The sequence below is a fragment of the Budorcas taxicolor genome, chromosome 15 (genome assembly GCF_023091745.1).
Source record: "Budorcas taxicolor isolate Tak-1 chromosome 15, Takin1.1, whole genome shotgun sequence".
NCBI classification, from domain to species: domain Eukaryota; kingdom Metazoa; phylum Chordata; class Mammalia; order Artiodactyla; family Bovidae; genus Budorcas; species Budorcas taxicolor.
In genome coordinates this window covers 78,727,403-78,745,281 of record NC_068924.1, presented here as the reverse complement: position 1 = coordinate 78,745,281, position 17,879 = coordinate 78,727,403, and the positions used below count along the sequence as shown (strand labels likewise).

Sequence of the window (17,879 nt, the reverse complement as noted above, 5' to 3'; positions counted from 1 at the left end):
AAACCCCGGCCATGTCTTCGGGTGGCTGGGCCACCAGATGTGCGCTTCGGGGGCTGCCAACAGCCGGCGGCCCGGGAGGCGGGGAGAGGTGGCCGGATCCCTGGGGATGCGAGGCGCTGGGAGGAGAAGGCAGGCCGCCAGCCCGCGGTGGGGACTGGAGACGGAGGATGAGGGGCGGGGATGGGGGGGCCGGGGAGACGCCGGCCGCTTCAGTCTCAGCACCGCGGTCAGAGGTGGTGGGGCGCCAGGATCAACAGGCAAAGCAGCGGGGCGGCGAGCCCGGGCGCGCGCGCGGGGCCGCGGGAGTCCGGGGGCGCCTGGCAGGCGGCGCCGGGGCACGTCTGCTCGCCCCGCCGGTCCTCGCCGCCGTAGCCGCCCCAGTAGTCGTCCTCGGTGGGCGCGTCGCCACCCGGGCGCCCCCGCGCGTCCTCGGCGGGCAGGTCGCGGTAGAGGGTGGAGGGGTCGGCCGGCGGCGCCCCGACCTCGGCCACCCCGTACAGGTGGTTGGAGGAGCTGTTGGCGCGCGCGCGGCCCCCGGGCCGCGTGGGCGCGGCAGGCGGGCAGGCCTGGAAGTCGGCCTCGCGGAGCGCGCGCAGGTCGCGGCCCCGGCGCTCGGGTGGCGAGGCGCACGTCACGTCGGAGCTGGACACGCGCGCGCGCTGGAACCAGGCCCAGAGCGGCCGCGCGCGGCAGTCGCACGCCCAGGGGTTGGCGTTGAGCCGCAGGAACTCGAGAGCCGGCAGGTCGGCCAGCGCCTCGCCGGGCAGCGAGGCCAGGCTGTTGTTGAACAGGTAGAGGATGGTGAGGCGGCCGAGGCCGCGGAAGGCCGCGCGGTGCACGCCCTGCAGCCGGTTCCCGTGCAGCAGCAGCCGGTCCAGGCTGCCCAGGCCGCGGAACACGTGCTCCGTGAGCAGCCGCAGGCGGTTCCCGTGCAGGAAGAGGTGGCTCAGGTTGGCCAGGTCCGCGAACAGGTCATCCTGGGGCGGGCATGGGGGAGAAGACAGATGAGACAGATGAGACGGCCTCGCAGGGCGTTAGGGAAGGGCGGGGAGCAGCGTGGCAGACCAGGAAGGGGTCCGCCTTCTAGAGTCCTGGGTTCGAATCCTGCCTCCTCTAACCTACTTGTGCGGGGAAAGCAGTGTAGTTCTTAGAACTTTGGGGTGCATCATAACCCCCTGCTGATCCCGGAGCCCTGCCCCGCCCCCCAGTTTCCGATTCAGCAGGTCTGGGGCCCGAGCGCTGAGATGCTGCATGTCTTCACGAGTTCCCAGGTGACGCAGACGCTGCAGGTGGGAGGGCCACACTTGGAGCCGAGAGCTTATGATTTGGTTGAGCATTTCCCGTTTCATTTCATCTGCACATCTTACTGACTTCCTGACTCCAAATCCTGGCCCTACTATTAACTGACCCTTGAGCAAGTCACTTGGTATCCCTGTGACTCAGTGCTTCATCTGTAAGATGTGGTTAAATGAAACAACAGGTATTAATATATGGGGTGGGCATTGCCTGAGTTAGCCATTATTGTGAACTTGCCCAGCGATCTGTCTCCTCATCCGTAAAATGGGGTGAGTGTACCTCCTCCTGGGTTTGTTCTGAGCCTTAAAAAAGACAATCCACGTGGGGATGAGATGGGTAAAGTCAGGGTTTAAATGCAGCTTTGCCCTCTTTGCAGCTGCGTTACCTTCTGCAAGTTATTTAGCCTGTTTCCTCAGTGTGTATAACTCGAGAGAACTCTTTCAGCAGACTTTGGGGGGAGAGGGTGACATGAGATCCGGTAACCATGTGGTACCCAGTCGGCACACAGACCACCATCAATAAATGATGGTTATTATGAATGGGGGCTTCCTATATGGTCAGTAATAAAGAATCCACCTGCCAACTCAGAAGACAAGGGTTCGATCCCTGGGTCAGGAAGATCCCCTGGAGAAGGAAATGGCAGCCCTTCAAGTATTCTTGCCTGGAGAATCCCAGCCTGGTGGGTTACAGTCCATGGGGTCTTGCTGGGTATGACTTTAGCTATTAAACAAGAACAGCATTATGACAGTAGGGTCTTAGTTACAATTAGGTTCCATTCCCTGTCCTTTAACAGAGGACCTTCCTGGAGCCTGGAGGTTCTGCTACTAGGCTGGGACATTAAGAGGACCGTGTCAGCTCCACCCCACAGGGACAGGGGCTGTGCCCCCTGCCCAAGGCTGAGGAGTCTCTGAATCGGATCGTATTAGTGCTGGACGGGCCCTGAACTGTGGTTCTGGGAGGGGAAGGGTGGGGTGGGTGGGCTCCTCGGAGGGGAGCCAGCAAGGGCCCGGGCTCTGTATTTTAGCCAGTTCACCAAGGTATTGGTGATGGGCAACCTGGTTAGGGAGTGACTGCTTCTGGGTGCACCAGCCCAACCTACCGTTTTTTTTACAGAGGAGAGCACTGATACCCAGGCAGATGAAGGGCTCGCCAGAGAAGCGGCCAGAGGCCCAGTCCTGAGGTCCCCCCCACCTTGTGGAAGACACCACTGTGGTTCGCAGACACAAGGGATCTGGTTCTGGGGGACAGGAGCACCCTCCGCCCTCAAGCCAGCTCCCCCTGGATTCCCGGTTCCTGGCAGTGGCTCTACCCCTGAGACGACCCCCCAGCACCCCCCACCCAGGGCGCCCGGTCTCAGGCTCTCGGGCGGGGGGCGCGCGCTGACTCCCAACACCCACCACTCCCCGCCCCCCCGCCTCCACCTTCCTGTGCTCCCGCGTTGTCTCGCCCCCTCCCATCTGGCTTCCGCCCTCTCCGATACAGGAACCGCGGCTGCCAAGAACCCTCCTCTCGCCGCACCGAGATCCGCCCCCCTCCACCTTGAGGCTCCCTGCCGCCGCCCCGCCCCCCGCCCCGCTCAGGTCTCCCTCCAGGGGCCTCGAGTCTGGTCCAGCGGGCCCTGGCGTCCTTGTCCTTCTCTTCTCGGCTCTCCCAGGGCGGGGGCTGAATGCCTTCCACTCAAACACCTAATGAGCATTTCTCTTTTTAATGGAGTGGCAGCAAGAGTAAGATGCACCCAGAGATGCCGGGTCCAAGGAATGATATGGGAGGGAGGGGTACAGAGGGCGGAGGTGATGGGCACTTCGGAGGCTTCCGGAGGTCCGGAAGGGCGACCCCAGAGACCTCAGGCACCCTTGACCCGCAGCCCCAGTTTTCCACTACAGAATTCCCTGAATCCAGTTTGTCTTTCTCCCCCGAAAGTCCTGCCCCTGCCCTTTCTGAGACCCAGCCTGGGCGGGGGTGGGGGGGGGGGGTCCACCCCCCACCCCCACCCCATCCAAGCTGTTGCCAAATCCCACTGCCACTTCTAGGCTGCAGCTCTCAGATACAGCCCTCCCCCTCCCCGCTCTGAAAACGGTTCTCTGTGCATTAATAAGCTCTTGACTTTCACAGCCCTCGCCCTCCCCCACCACCCTCCCTCTGGGCAGAGAGCAGCTGCTAAAGTCATCCTCTTCCACTTCGGAAAAACCACATTTCCCTCACAACATCCCCCTCCCCCCCGCCCCACCCCGGCCGGTTCACAGCTCTCTGCATCTATTTGGAATCTCAGCGCAGCGTCCCTGCCCCCTTCCCCGGTCAGCATCCTGTTCTTAACCTTGCCTCTCCCCGCTCCAGCCTCCAATCAGCTGCTGGGCTGTGTGACCTTGGGCAACTGCAGGCACCTCTCTGAGCCTCAGTTCTTTTTTTTTTTTTACCCCCATCGGTGAAACAAGGAACTTGAGGTCATTGATCATTAAGATCCATCCTCATCTGATATTAATGAGCAAGAGAGTGCTGGAATGTACCTCATTCATTCAACAAAGCTGCGCTGAGTGTCTGCTCTGTGCCAGGCACCCCCACGGACGGCTTCACCCATCTACCCCGGGTATCATCATCATTTGCGTCAGCAGCTGAGTAACCGAGCGCTTACCATGTGCCAGGCTCTGTGCTACACAGATCCCATGTAGTAACCGGATCCTCACAGCCCTGTGAGGCAGAAAATATTATCCTCCCCCTTTCAGAGATTAGGGGAGGGAGGCTCGGAGAAAGGCAAGTGACTGGCCTAGGGTGCAATACCCAATAGGAAGTGACGTGCGGACGTGAACTCTGGAGCCAGGCCTCCGAACAGCTGCCCTCTGCACTGAGACAGACCTGGAGTGATTCTAGGCTGTGCTGCTCATGCGTTCAGTGGCCTTGGGACGGGACGCCTTAACTTCTCCGAGCCTCGGTGTCCTTAGCCATTGAATGGGGGGAACGATGCTTACTCTGGATAGGGCTTCCCTGATGGCTCAGCGAGTAAAGAATCCACCTGCAATGCGGGAGACCCCAGTTCGATCCCTGGGTTGGGAAGACCCCCTGGAGAAGGAATAGGCTACCCATTCCAGTATTCTGGCCTGGAGAATTCCACGGACTGTATAGTCCGTGGGGTCACAAAGAGTTGGACTGACTGACTGACTTTCACTTCACTTCAGTGGACTGGGCACGCGGAGCCCTTTTCAAGCAGCATCCTCTTTAATCCTCAGACAGACTCCTGGGGTTTAGGGCATTGTCCCTATTTCACGGATGGGTCCGTTGAGGCTCAGAGCGGTTAACTTGCCCAAAGCCACAGGGCAAATGAGATCTGCCTGATGGAAACACCGCTCTTTTGTGCCACGCAGGCTGCTCCAAGGATTCAAAACAGGGTCGGTGTCTCTATCATGCAGTTCCTCTCCAGTAGGAATGGTGCTGCAGGAGAGCAGGGACCCTGTCCTTGGTCACGTCTGACACCCTGGAACCTAGGACGCAGCCTGGCGTGTGCTCAGTGAGTTAGCTGTGAGGAAGGTGCTTGCCCCAGGGCGGGGCATCTGGGAGAACCCCCGACCCGTTTCCAGCTCCACCGCCCTCCTCCTGAGCTGCTGGGGTCCTCTTCCCTCCACCAGGGCGCCCCTCCCGGGTGGCCTGGCACCATCGCGGGTCACGCCTGCACCCTGGGGACCTCACCCCCGCGAGTGCACCCTATCTGCCTGTGGCATCTCCTGGGCTAGTCTCTCCCGGCCGCTCACAGGCAGAGGCTGCCTCCTTCCCTTCTGTGAAGAGCCAGGCGTTTCCTTCCCATGACGCCCGTGCCATTCAGGCCAGGGGCGTACAGAACCGGCACGCCCCATTTCAGAAGAGCCCAGCACCCCTCAAGGTGCCCCCTGCCCAGGTCATTCCTGACCCCCAGCCTCGGCTGCCATTCGTGATGGCGGGTCAGGCCGTGATGATCAAACTGATTCAGCACAGGACTTCACAAATATGAGTTCATTGACTCGTTACAGCTGTTGATGGAAGGTATTCTTTTTACTAGTCCCATCTTAAAGTTGGGAAAACTGAGGTTCAGAGTGGGGGGGCACCAACTTGCTGAAATCAAGTCAGAAAAAAACAGAGCAAGGATGCGCACTCAGGTCTGCTGACCCTAGATTCCCTAACCTACTGGAGTGCAACTGGATGGCTCTTTTTAATCGTTAAAAAGATTTTATCATTCAAAGATTTGATAATTTTAAAAGCCTGCATGGCATAACCGATATATGTTGATAAGGAGGTCAGGGTCTCAGTAATAGTGGTTGTCGCACGTAATAATTAGCAGCAATAAAAATTATAGTGCCTATTTATTGATGTGGCCCTGTGCTAAATTTTATTTTCTCTTATTTGGCTGTGGCACGTGGCACACGGGATCTTAGTTCCCTGAGCAAGGATCGAACCTGTGCCCTTTGAAGGGTAGTGTTAAGTGTTAAGCACTGGACTTGCCAAGGAATTCCCTACATTTTAATACTTATAAAACTTCTTAGATCAGTATTGATATGATTAAGTACTATCATGATTGCCAGAGAGGAAATGGACGTGGACAAAGGTTGAGTAATTTGTCCAAAGTCACACGTGAGCCAGGATTTGAACTTTGGTCTGGCAGATTCTAAAGCATGCGCTTTCAGAAATAAGCCCACTCTGCTGTTCTTATGAGTGCCACCCCCCCACACCTGGTCAGATCCCCATGGAGAGTTCTGAGTGATGAAAACAGCCTGAAATGTCACCAGATCACAAGGGTTCAAGCGCTGCCGGGTCTTCCTGGTGGTGCAGCCTCAGAAACGTCATTCTGTGCCCCTGCTCCCCGTTTGCTGTGAGGCCTGTGATGCTGAGATCACGCAAGTCCCCAGGCACAGGGACAGTGTTCACAAGACTTTGGGACAAAGTCTTTGGGACCCTCGGTCTCAGCTGCCTTATCTGTAAGGAGGTGTGAACAATCCCCCAACAGGGCTGCAGAAATGAGATGAAGTGACTGCGCACACTTTGGAAACCGTGAAAAGCCAAGTTAGGAAGGGAAAAAAAGGAGTGTTCCGGCACCCACCCCTGGTCTCAGCAGAATCCTTGAAGTTGACCCATATCTTCAGGATAGGGCCCAAGATGAGCCATTTCATGGAGACCAGTATTCAATGAGGCGGGTTTCTCTTTTTAAAATAGTATCGTAACAAGCATTTATAGCATGCTTACCGTATGCCAAGCACTATCTTAAGTGCTTTACAAATTATTCATGCACTTAACGCTTCTAAAATCCCTAGGAGATGGATGCTATGACTACTCCAATTTTACAGATGGGAAAACTGAGGCTCAGGGAGGTTATAAATGTCACACACTTGTAAATGACAGGGTTGATACCTGTAAAGTCCTTAGCACAGCACCCGACACTTAGTGTGCCCGCTAATGGCTTGTTGTTTAGCCACTAAGTCCTATCCAACTCTTTGTGACCCCATGGACTGTAGCCCGCCAGGCTCCTCTGTCCACAGGATTTCCCAGGCAAGAATACTGGGGTAGGTTGTCATTTCCTTTTCCAGTGGATCCTCCCGACCCAGGGATCGAACCCACGTCTTCCGCAATGGCAGGTGCTTTCTTTACCACTGAGCCACTAGGCTGAAGACTAGTGGGCTATTACTATCAGTAATTATGCAATAAATATGCTTGCAGTGCAGGAGACCTGGGTTCAGTCCCTGGGCTGGGAATATTCCCTGGAGGAGGGCATGGCAACCCACTCCAGTATTCTTGCCTGGAGACTCCCACGGACAGAGGAGTCTGGCGGGCTACAGTCCATGAGGTCACAAAGAGTTAGACACGACCAAGCAACTAAGCACAGTACAGGCAGTGAGAACAAAACACAACATAGTTTCCAGCGCACTATTGTACTTCCCGTCTCTCCCCACCCCTAGAATGCTCTCCACAAAGGCAGGGGTCTCCTCCGTTTTGCTCGCTGCCCTTTTTTCACCAGCAAGCACTTACTGGGTGCTCAGTAAGTGCTGGATTATTATTGCTATCGTTACTGTCGTTATCAGCATCAAATGCTGCACAGTGCTGAGCAGTCAGGCCCCAGCCCGGGGTGGAGAGGGAGAAGGGCCGTCCAGGTGGGTGTGGGGAGAGGGCTGCAGTTGGAAATGCAGAGGCCTGAAACTGAAAGGGGAGGCTTTTCTCCTTAGATGGTTTGGAGGGTCTGTTATTGCTTCCTGGGGAAACAGTGGGAGGACTTGACTGTCAGACAGTCAGCATAAGAACAACAGGGAACAATATTTAGATCAATAATAATAATAATAAATAACAATTACTGTTATTCCTCCCTTTTTCTGAGCATCCATTTCCCAGCAACTTCACAGCTCATTACCCTTTCTTGTCTCCTCCCATTGCGCTGAGACAGTAGGTTTGGGGGGATGGGATCCAGGACGGGTAGGGTTTCCCCTGGCCTTGGCACCCAGTGAGCAGGAGCCTCCTGCGGCGTGCCAGCTGCAGTGGCGCCGCCCTCCGTGTCCCCCTGCCCGTGGCGTGGGAGGGCGTGCGGGTGGGCGAGAAAAGCCGCCACGATGCCCCTCCAGGCTGCACTGCTCGCGAAAAGGCAGAGTCTCCCGGAGGCAAGGGGGAAAGGAGAGATCACGGGAAGAGACACACACCTCCACCCAGACAGACTTGCGGGGGGTGTGCGTGGAGTGGGCGCGTGAAGGGAGACAGACAGAAGAGGCAGAGGCAGACAGACGGGGGAGGAGAGTCAGTGAGCAAGATGGAGAGGGGCCGCGAGGGAGACACAGACAGACAGCGAGTCAGACGGGGGAGTAGGGGAGCAGGGAAAGATGGAAGGGACAAAGGAAAGCCCTGGACCAAGGGGAGGAGCAGAAGCCTTCAGAAGGGAGGGAGATGCTGAGAAATGGAGGGAGGGGCTTAGAAACAGAGGGAGGGGCCGGGACACGGAGGGAGGGGTGAGACACGGGGGGAGGGGCCAGGACACGGAGGGAGGGGCTTAGACACGGGGGAGGGGCTTAGACACGGGGGAGGGGCTTAGAAACGGAGGGAGGGGGCGAGACGTGTGGGGGAGGGGGCCAGACACGGGGGGAGGGGCCAGGACACGGAGGGAGGGGCCAGGACACGGAGGGTGGGGGTGAGACACGGGGGGAAGGGCCAGGACACAGAGGGAGGGGGTGAGACACGGAGGGAAGGGGTGAGAGATGGAGGGTGGGGCCGGGACACAGAGGGAAGGGGTGAGACACGGAGATGCTGAGCAATGGAGGCGCCGGGCGCGAGGTAGGGAGGGTCCAGGGGAGAGAGGCGAGCAGGAGGGGACGCCTGTGTTCGTGTCCGCGCGCGCCGGCGCTCACCTGTAGGTGGAGCAGGCTGTTCTCCTGGAGGTAGAGGTACTGCAGGCTGACCAGGCCGCGGAAGATGGTGCCGGGCAGGCTGCTGAGCTGGCAGCGGTAGAGGTGCAGGGACTGCAGCCGCTCCAGGCCCTGGAAGGTGTCAGGCTCCAGGGAGCGCAGGTGCCGGTTGTCGCCCAGGTCCAGCTCCTCGAGCGCCTGCAGGTGGCGGAAGGTGCCCGGGTAGATGGCCGAGAGGTTGTTGGAGAAGAGCCACAGGGTGAGCAGGCTGGGCCCGAAGGAGCCGGGCCGAAGCGCGCTGATGAGGTTGTTCTGCAGGAAGAGGCGCTGCGTGCCGGGCGGCAGGGCCCGCGGCACCGCTGAGAAGTTGTTGGCCTGGCAGCTCACGGTGGGCGGCGCCGGGTAGCAGGTGCAGAGCATGGGGCAGCGGGCGGCGGCGGGGGCCGCGGCCAGAAGAAGCAGCAGGACGCAGGCCGGGGGACCTGCGGGCAGACGGGCGCTGGGGGGGCTGCCGGGGGCTTAGCAGACCCCACCCACCTACCCCGAAGGGGACCTGCGGGCAGACGGGGGGCGCTGGGCAGGCTGCCGTGGGGTGGGGTGGGGTGCGGGGGCAGGGTGTGCCAGCCGCAGGCCCGCCCCACCCCCCACCTACCCCTAACCGCACCTGGGCCAAGAGCCTTGCCTTCCTAGGTTGGGGGAGGCTGGGATTCGGGGTGCAAGAGTTGCAGGAGGCCCTGGCCACTTCCACTTTTGGAGGCTCCTGGTACGTTAAGATCAAAGCCCAGAGGACACTGATAGGTTGAAAGTTGTCTGATGAGTGGCGGTCTACTTTCCTTCCTGTTTTCACTGGGATGGGTCTGACGGTGACTCTGGTCTTGGGCCGGTTGTCAAGAACGGCCCAAATGTCAAGTGTTGACCATACTGCTATGTGGTCCGGGGGGTGGGGGGTGGAGGGCAGTCCCATATGACGTTCTGTACAGCAGGGGTCCCCACCCGGGACCTGATGCCTGATGTTCTGAGGTGGAGCTGATGTAACAATAGCAGAAATTAAGTGCACGACAAACCTAACATGCTTGGATCATCCCCAGACCACCCCCTCTCCTGGTCCGTGTAAGAACCGTCTTCCATGAAACCGTCCCTGGTGCCAAAAAGGCTGGGGACAGCGGCTATATGGGGCTTTAGCAGCACCCCGTCCTCTCCGCATTAGATGTGTGACACTCCTCCCCCTTACGAGAACCGGAAGGTCTCCAGACATCATTGCCAGTATCACTTGGGAAGAAAAACTGACCCCATTTGGGAACAGGTGGAGCTAAACCGAGACCCTCTGTGAGTCTAACGACCTCTGGCCCCCTGGTGACCGCAGGCCTCCTCCCTCACCTCTCCACCCTGGAAGGGCTCTCACGGACCAGGGGCAGGGGGTCTCTCCCTGTGGCCAGCAGCAACCTGCAGGAGAGTGGGGAAGGGGTGTCCCGGAAGGAAAGCCGCTTCTGGGCCCTGCCTGGGCAGAATCACCGCCCCGAGGGGTACAGTCCAGGAACCTCACTTTACACCCCAGGCTTTTCTCCTTCAAAGTCACTTAAAAAAAACTGTTATTTTTTTTTCAAAGTAACTCTTGAAGCTTGGCTATGATTCAGATGGAGAGGCAGACCCAGGGGCTTGGGGGCTAAAGAGTCACGTCTGGACCCCCACGCCCCCCGAGCACCAGCAGGGCAGTGGGCCCCTCTCCCTTCCTGACCCTGGCCTTCTGACCCTCACTGCAGCTGAGGAAGTTCTGGGCCACCTTGACCTCTACCCTTGATCCTGGCTTCCCGACGACTCGGGATTTTCTTCCAGCAGGTTTTGCAGCCCCCAAAGGCCAGGTGCTTATCATCTGGGCACACAGGGAAAGGGCACCCTCTGCTCCAGGCAGTGTGCTAGGCCTGGGAAGGCTGAAGACCCGCTCCCTTGGACGCAAGGATCTGAGATCCTGGGCCCTGGGGTGCGGGGGAGAGCCTGAGGGGGTCCCTGCCTTCCGGTGACCCCCGGTGTCAGAGGCATGAATGCGTCTGTGAGCCAGGTGCTCTGTACATGTAGCACTCCTGGGTCCGGGGTGGCACATGGCGCCCACATGGAGTGCACAAGGCACACACACACACAGCGTGGCACATGGCAGGCACATGGGGTGGCGCATGGCATGCACATGGGGTGGCACACGGTGCACACACACATGGGGTGGCACACGGCGCACACACGGGGTGGCACACGGCACACACACACGGCATGGCACACGGCACACACACGGGGTGGCACACAGCACGCACACGGCATGGCACACGGCACACACACACTGCATGGCACACGGCACACACGGTGTGGCACATGGCACACACACGGGGTGGCACACGGTACATGGCGTGGCACATGGCACACACATGGCGTGGCACTTGGCACACACACACACACGGAGTGGCACACGGCACACACGGTGTGGCACACGGCACACACACGGGGTGGCACACGGTACATGGCGTGGCACATGGCACACACACGGCGTGGCACTTGGCACACACACACACACGGAGTGGCACACGGCACACACGGGGTGGCACTCAGCACACACACATGGGGTGGCACACACATGGCGTGGCACACGGTGCGCACACATGGCACACACATGGCGTGGCACACGACGTGCACACATGGCACACACACACGGAGTGCACACACACAGGATGGCACATGGCACGCACACACAGCACACACACACGGAGTGCACACAGCACACATGGGGACGGCGCACACCCCAAGGCGGCACACAGGCCGTGTGTGTGGAGTGGATGTCAGGAATGCTTGGCGAAGCCTCCTCCCTGGAAGACAGCAAAGGCGCGGTTGTCCCCGGCGCCCGGCCCCCCACGAGCGTGCAGGCGTGTGCCCGCAGCCCCCTGAGTGTGTGAGTGCCGGGCCCCGTGCGTGTGTGGGCCGGGTGTGATGTAATACTCAGTGACACAGCCGCCGCTGTTCCATTCGTTCACACCGCCTCCGAGCTGCTGGCCCTTCTCACCCCTCCCCCGAGCGGCGTTTCACGATCACTCTCTCCTCCCGGGGTTTCTGGGAGCCACGTGGGCTGCAGGGGCGCGTCTCTCACCCCTCAGCCCCACCAGGCAGGGGTGGGAGCCCCGGGGGTTTCAGGAGGGCTGAGCTTTGGGGCCCAGGACAGTGGCACTCAGAGCTGGGCAGCCCTCCAGGCTCATCCGGGTTCTGTTTCTGCTGACCTGCTGGCCGGGGATCTGAGAGGCCGAGTGACTCAGCCAAGGTCACACAGCAGAGTGGGGCGAGCACTGGAGTGGAGGGTCCCTGTGGCCAGTCAGGGCCGTTCCTTCCTGGTGGGGTCCCCCTCAGGCTCCCTTCCCCAAGGACTCAACACCAGAGAAAGCCAAATCCCTCTCTGAGCTCTTAATCCTGCGGCTGATCCAACACTTCTCAGCGTGTGTGTTCAGAAAGCTGCCAGCCAGCCACCCCACCCCACCCCCTGTCCCCCCAGGATTATGGAGCTCTTTCCCCAGCCTCCTGGTTGACTGTTCCCCCAGGAGAGGCAGAGGGAACAGGAGAACCCCCAGAGAACAGGGGGACACAGAGAGCAGAGAACCCCCAGGAGAGATGGACCTGGGGTTGGTTCCAGAGTGCTCCAGAGTCAGAGCCAGTCCCCAGGGCACCAGGGTCTCCTCCAGCCTGGGGTGGGGCAGGGGGCTCGGCAGGGCCCCTATCAGACCCTCTAGCCCACATTTCCCTGCCCCCCTGCCGGCCCCCGACACCCCCATCATTCTGGCCCACCTCCCCGTGGTCTAGTGGTGCCCCCGCGGCCTCTCTGATGCAGGGCCCTGGGCAGGGGGCCCCTGTGACAGCTGCCGCCTAACAGTGACTCTGTTGCCATTTCTGGCCCTGGCCGCCGGCATGCAAGGCAGCTGAAACCCAAGGAGCCTCATCCATAATTCAGGCTGCGGCTCACACTGGAAGCCAGGCGCAGGGGAGGCTGAGGGGCTCTGGGCTTCTCTGCCCCCGGGGCCTGGTGAGCGGTGCCTTTCTCCCCCCTCTGCTCCCTGCAGCCCCTGCCTGGGGTCTCCGGATCACCACCCCCCTCCCTGCCCCCTGCCTCTCCCCACCAGCACTCCATCCCCGCCCCTCAGGCCCCGCCTTCTTCCCCGAGGACCACAGGTCCACTCCAGGCCCCATCTCGTGCATCCCTGGTGACCACAGGGGCGAGAGGCACAGAATCTCAGAGCAGGAATGGCGGACACCTCGTCAGCCATCAGGGGCTGACCCTTATCTCAGTGGCCACGCCATCAGTAAGCGGCCTAGGCCCTCACCCGAATCTCAGTCTGTCTTCAGCCCCTTTCTCCAAGGCTCCATCTGACGCCCCTACCACTACCTGGGCCAAGGAAAGCCCATTCCAACAGCTCCTCCCATCCTCTCTGCTCATGTCATCCTGTCTTTTCTTTTTTCTTTTTCACTGAAGTCAGTAGGTAGGTGATGCTCAAGTTGCAGGGGAGTGTGGAGCAGTGATGGGCAGAAACCATCTGTGACTGAATACCTACTGTGTGCCAGCCACCGCATTTGGACACATCTTTGTGCACAGAATCAACATAGCATCACCCCCGTGAGATCAAGATTCCGGCCCCTCATTTGCAAGTGAGGACAGGGAGGCTCTCAAGTGTGAAATTAGTTGCCTCGGGTCGTGCAGCTGGTACAAGGAGGAACCTGGATGGGACAAGTCCCTGTCTAAAGGGACTCTCTGACCTTTCTCTGGGAGACCCCACGTCAGCCACGGAAGCCACCCTGTGTGTGAGAGTTGCTGGGCTTGGGGGAAAGCAAGGATGGAAACTGAGCCCAGGTGCACAAGGCTGGGCCAGCAGTGATGCCGGTTCTGTTTGCCTGTCCAGGGTTGAGGCGAGGGGGGAACCCGGGCTTTCTGCAACTTTAGCTCCCTGGGCTCCAGGCTCTGGTTGTCCGAGGTGACACCCCATCCAGGAGGCGGGAAGAGAGGCCCTGTGTCCAGAAGATGCGGCCAGAACTGACCCGGGAGGGAACAGAGAGAGATCGGGACATGGCACCGATCCAGGAAGGCAGAGGGGCCCAGAGCCAGAAATGATCCATTCACCGCGGGGCCGATCGCCCTGGGGCCTCAAGGCTCCCAAAGTTCTCAGCCCAGGAGTCACCTTTTGGTCCAGAGATCGCTGCAAGAGAAGAAGCTGGAGGAGGAGGCAGGGAAGAGTGGCCCCAGGGAAAATGCTCCCTGGGGAGGGAGTCCAGGCCTGGGGTTCTGACACCCAAAAAGGCGGGGAAGGGCTGGGGCCTGCGGGCAGATGTTGAGGGGGTAGGGGCAGAGGAGGTGGGAGGCAATGGCGTGACGCAGGGCCCAGGACGCACTGGCGCGGGTGACGGAGGTTTAGAGCCGCCGCAAACAGCTTCTCACTCTGCCAGAATGTAACACCCCGAAATAAGCAGCCACGGTGGTGGCGGAGACGGCAGGCTCCTCCTCCTCCGACGGCCAGAGGGGCCCAGAGATATAAATGGCAGCGTGCGGTCAGCCAGGGCGCCCACCCCTGGAGGCTGCCACCCCACGCCCGTGTCTTCCCCAAATCCCCCTCACAGCTGCCTCCCCCCCAGCCCGCAGCGCAGAGCCCGGGGCGGGGGGGGCTGGCCCGCCGGCCACTCCCTGCGAGGAGCGGTGTGACGGGCAGGCGCTTTGGAAATGGAGGGCTCCCCACGTGGACGTGCTCACCAGAACTCTCTTTGTCTCTCTCTCCTCTTCCTCTGCCTCCTTCCTTTCGGCCCTTCCTAGCCCTCGGCCCCGTCTTGATCAGCCCCGACCCCTCTCTCCTCTCTGCCTTCCCAAACCCAAGCCTGGAGCTCACGGGTCCCTGTCCCTGTCCCTGGCCCCGCACCTCCGTCCACCGCCCCGTCCTCCTCCGCTCGCGGGCTGTCTGCTCACTCCCCGCGCCCTCAGCATCCCGAGATCGCAGTCCTCAGCGCCTTCTCGTCCCTCCCACCCCCAGGAGCCGGGCCCGGACCCTAGCGGTCTGCCCCCCTCGCCCCTGACCCGGCCTCCCATCTCCCCGCCCCACCCCCCCCGTCCTCACCGGGGTCCCCTTTCCCTCCCAGCTTTCCCGTCTAACCTTTCATCCGCCCCCTCCCTGCCGCCCTCCGCGGACCCCTCTCCATCTCTGGCTGCTGCTTGCCTGACCCTCGCTGCCAGCCCCCTCCCAGCCCAGCCCAGCCCCCGGTCCCTGGCCCACACCCTGGTCGGTCGGCCACACCTGTCCGTGGAGAGAGGCCCTTTCTAGCGCCCCCCCCCCCCCCCGCGCCGCGCTTTCCTACCGGGGAGGGCCACTGGGGTCTCCCCCGCCCCTCCCAGACAGCGCCCTGCCCTCACCCCCGTCCCCCTGGCGACGGGAAAGTGCTGAGGCACCGGGAGCCAGAAGTTGCTGAGTCGGCGCTGCCCGGCCGCCTGGAGTGCTCAGCATAGCCCGGAGCAGGTAGGGCCGGGACGGCGGGACTGGAGCGTCCCCCCGCCCCCGGCCCGGGTGCCCCCTCGCTCAGGAGCCTCCGGCCCAGCCCGGCGGGCTCCGGGGGCGGGGCCCGGGGCTGCGTGCTCCCCCCCACCCCGCCAGGCCGCCCCCCACCCGCACGGCGGCCCCACCCGCGCGCCCTGGGGGCCGGGGCGCCCGGCTCCCCTCCGCCCGCGTGGGTCCCTACCTGGCAGCAGGCTCCCGAGCCCGGGCAGCATCTTGTCGCGACGCTCGGAGGAGGGGGCGGCGTGGGGAGGGCGCCTCCACGGGCTCCCCGAGCCCGCCGGACGGACGGCGGGGGACCCCGCGGGGCTCCGGGAGGGCCCCGCGCGGCGTGGCCGGGCCGCGGCGCTCTACCCCGCGCCCCCCGGGCTGCGAGCCTCGGGAGCAGCCATCGGCTCCGACGGGGCGCGGCGGGGCGCGGCTGGGCGCGGAGGGCTAGGGCTGGCCGTCGACGCCCGGGGCCCGCGCCCCCAGGAGCGCAGGCTGCGCGCGGGCCCGTCCGTCAGTCCGTCGGTCCGCGCGCCCCGGCCGCTCGCCGAGAGAGAGTGCGGACGGCGAGGCGGCTCTTCCCACCGCCTCCTCCCCGCGCTCACTGGCTCCGCCCTCGCCTCCCGGCTCGCCGGCTTAACCCTTGCCTGCCCGCCAAGAGGCGGAGCGGCTCCCGGCCCCCGGCAGTCCGGCCCCCTCCCTTGTCTGGGGGGCCCGGAGGGCTGTGTTCGAGCACCCCGCTGGTGGAGGAATCCCCGCCTGAGGGGGTGCGGTCGTGTTCGGGAAACCCGTGAACTCGCCCAGTTCCCGCCCGCACCCAACTCCCCCGAAGGGCTCCTGGGTCACCTCCCCCCGTCTTGCTCAGCCCGGGGCCCCTAAGCGCAGGCCTCGGACGCTCCTCCCTCTGGGAGAACTCCGAGATTCCCCTTCGCTTCTGTTCCCAGACCCCGAGCCCTGTGTGTAAGAACCGTGTCAGCAAGAATTTGTGGGTGCAAGCTCCGGGCCACGTGAGCGCGCGCGAGCCAGGATGCTTGTGCAGGTGTGACAGGGCTGGCACGTGACCTTTCTTACGGGCGGGGCGGGGGGGGGTGGCCCGGGCACCTGAGTGGGCGAACCGATGAGCCGCCGGGTGTTCCCCCGCTCGCGGGTCCGCGCGAATGGGGAGCCTGGGGCCGGCGAGCTTGTGGCCGGGGTGGCCGGGGTGTGTGTGTGTCCTGGCGTGTGTACACCCCTTGATGCCCTCGCAAGCGGGGGCAAGTTCGGGTGCGCGCGGTCTCCTCCACGAGGGCGGTGGAACCCTCGCCCGGACTTCCTTCTCCAGAGGGGTGCATTCCGACCTCTTCTGGACCCCTTCGCGCCCCTCATGGCCTCGTTCGGGGCGATCCCTGCGGGGCCGACACCGAAGCGTTTTCTCATAAAGGCGGCGGTGGGATTCACCCCGGCCTTCACCTGCTCCAGGGAGAAGGGCACCCGGAGCTCGGGAGCGCCCCGGCACGGGACGGGTGGGGGGCCCTCGGGGTCGCCGTTTCGGGGCCCCAGGTCGGGCTGGGAATGTGAGTGCGGCGCGTTCGACGACCGGGGCGGGCGGCGCAGGACCCGCAGGCGTCTCGGATGGCACCGCCCGCGAGCAAAGCGACAGATGCCCTCGGCGCTCTGTCGGGCTCCTCCTCTCCCTCCCGGGCCAGAAGAACAGCTTAGCGCCTGGCATACAGTCGGCGCTCTATAAATGCTGATCTCATCTTTCCATTCACTGTCGGTCCGTCCGTAGTCTCACGCGTCCCTCGTTCGCGTCCGATTCCTCTCCTTTCTCCCCCGACTCTTACTCACATTTCACGGCCCGGTCTCCGTCCCCTCCCACCCTCCCGGTCTCCTTTCCCTCTCGCTCCCTTTCCGCGTCCGCCTTTCTGTCCGTGTGTCTGTCGCTCGCCTCCGGTCCTCGTGACCCCCTGTCTCTCCATCTCTGGGTCTCGTGTCTCTCAGCTCCCTTTCCACCCGGGTTCAGTCGCGGGCTCCCAGCCCTCTTGCCCCTCGGCGCTCGGGCGCCCCCCAGTCGGCTCCATTGCCTGCCCTTCCCCGGCTGCCAGCATCTAAATGCCCTCTCCCCGCGACTCAGCCTTCGGGTGGGGTGGGAATGCAGAGGGACGGCCCCGGGGCCCCTGTCCCCCCCTCCCCCATCTCTAGAAAGCAGGGTCCCTGCGCTTCCCGGGGCCCACTCCGCGGAGCGCCCGCGCCCGGGAGGGGGGCCCGCAGGGGGCGGCGGGGAGGGAGTGTTGGGGGAAGCAGGGTGGGATTTGGCGGCCTTCCCCGGAATGAGCCGCGGCACAATCTGTCGCTGGGTTTGTTTGCCGGGCTGCCTCCGGAGCGCGGTGGGGCTGGCTCCCGGGAGCGAAATATCACACGAGGCGGAGACAGACGCAGAGGGGCGGGTGGGCGGCGGGCTGACTCAGGTGTGCGCTGTCATCGGTCCCGGGGCTGGCGCTCTTGGAGAGGGGGTGGTTGGGGGGGGACCCCGGACCCCCGACACTGGCAGGTCCCAGAGCTGGGAGGGGAGCTCCCATCCCAGGATGACTTGCAGGAAGGGGGGCGCCCCTGCCAATGATCCCGGCCTGGGAGCCCAGAGAGATACCTCGAACTTGGGTGTGTCCCAGTCGGCGAACATTCCCTGTGCTCACGTATCCCACTATCCAGGCGTCGGTTGCCTATAATTATC

At 62.4% G+C, this 17,879-nt stretch overlaps 1 protein-coding gene across 1 annotated transcript; it reads right to left on the bottom strand.

The window, feature by feature from the left end:
• Window positions 1-227: 227 nt before the first annotated feature.
• On the bottom strand, window positions 228-15,423 carry RTN4RL2 (reticulon 4 receptor like 2). Its single transcript, XM_052653188.1, has 3 exons — window positions 15,366-15,423; window positions 8,637-9,115; window positions 228-977 (listed from the first exon to the last, which is right to left on the bottom strand). Exons 1-3 carry the CDS (start codon window positions 15,394-15,396, stop codon window positions 228-230), a joined length of 1,260 nt encoding a protein of 419 aa, XP_052509148.1. The 5' UTR covers window positions 15,397-15,423.
• Window positions 15,424-17,879: the final 2,456 nt, after the last annotated feature.

Bases quoted from the DNA above. Each gene is read 5' to 3' on its own strand.
- RTN4RL2 (XM_052653188.1), bottom strand. From the start codon at position 15,396: ATGCTGCCCGGGCTCGGGAGCCTGCTGCCAG. The intron at 9,116-15,365 runs GTAGGGACCCAC...GTCTGCCCGCAG, and splicing joins GCTCGGGAGCCTGCTGCCAG to GTCCCCCGGCCTGCGTCCTG. The intron at 978-8,636 runs GTGAGCGCCGGC...TGCCCGCCCCAG, and splicing joins ACAGCCTGCTCCACCTACAG to GATGACCTGTTCGCGGACCT.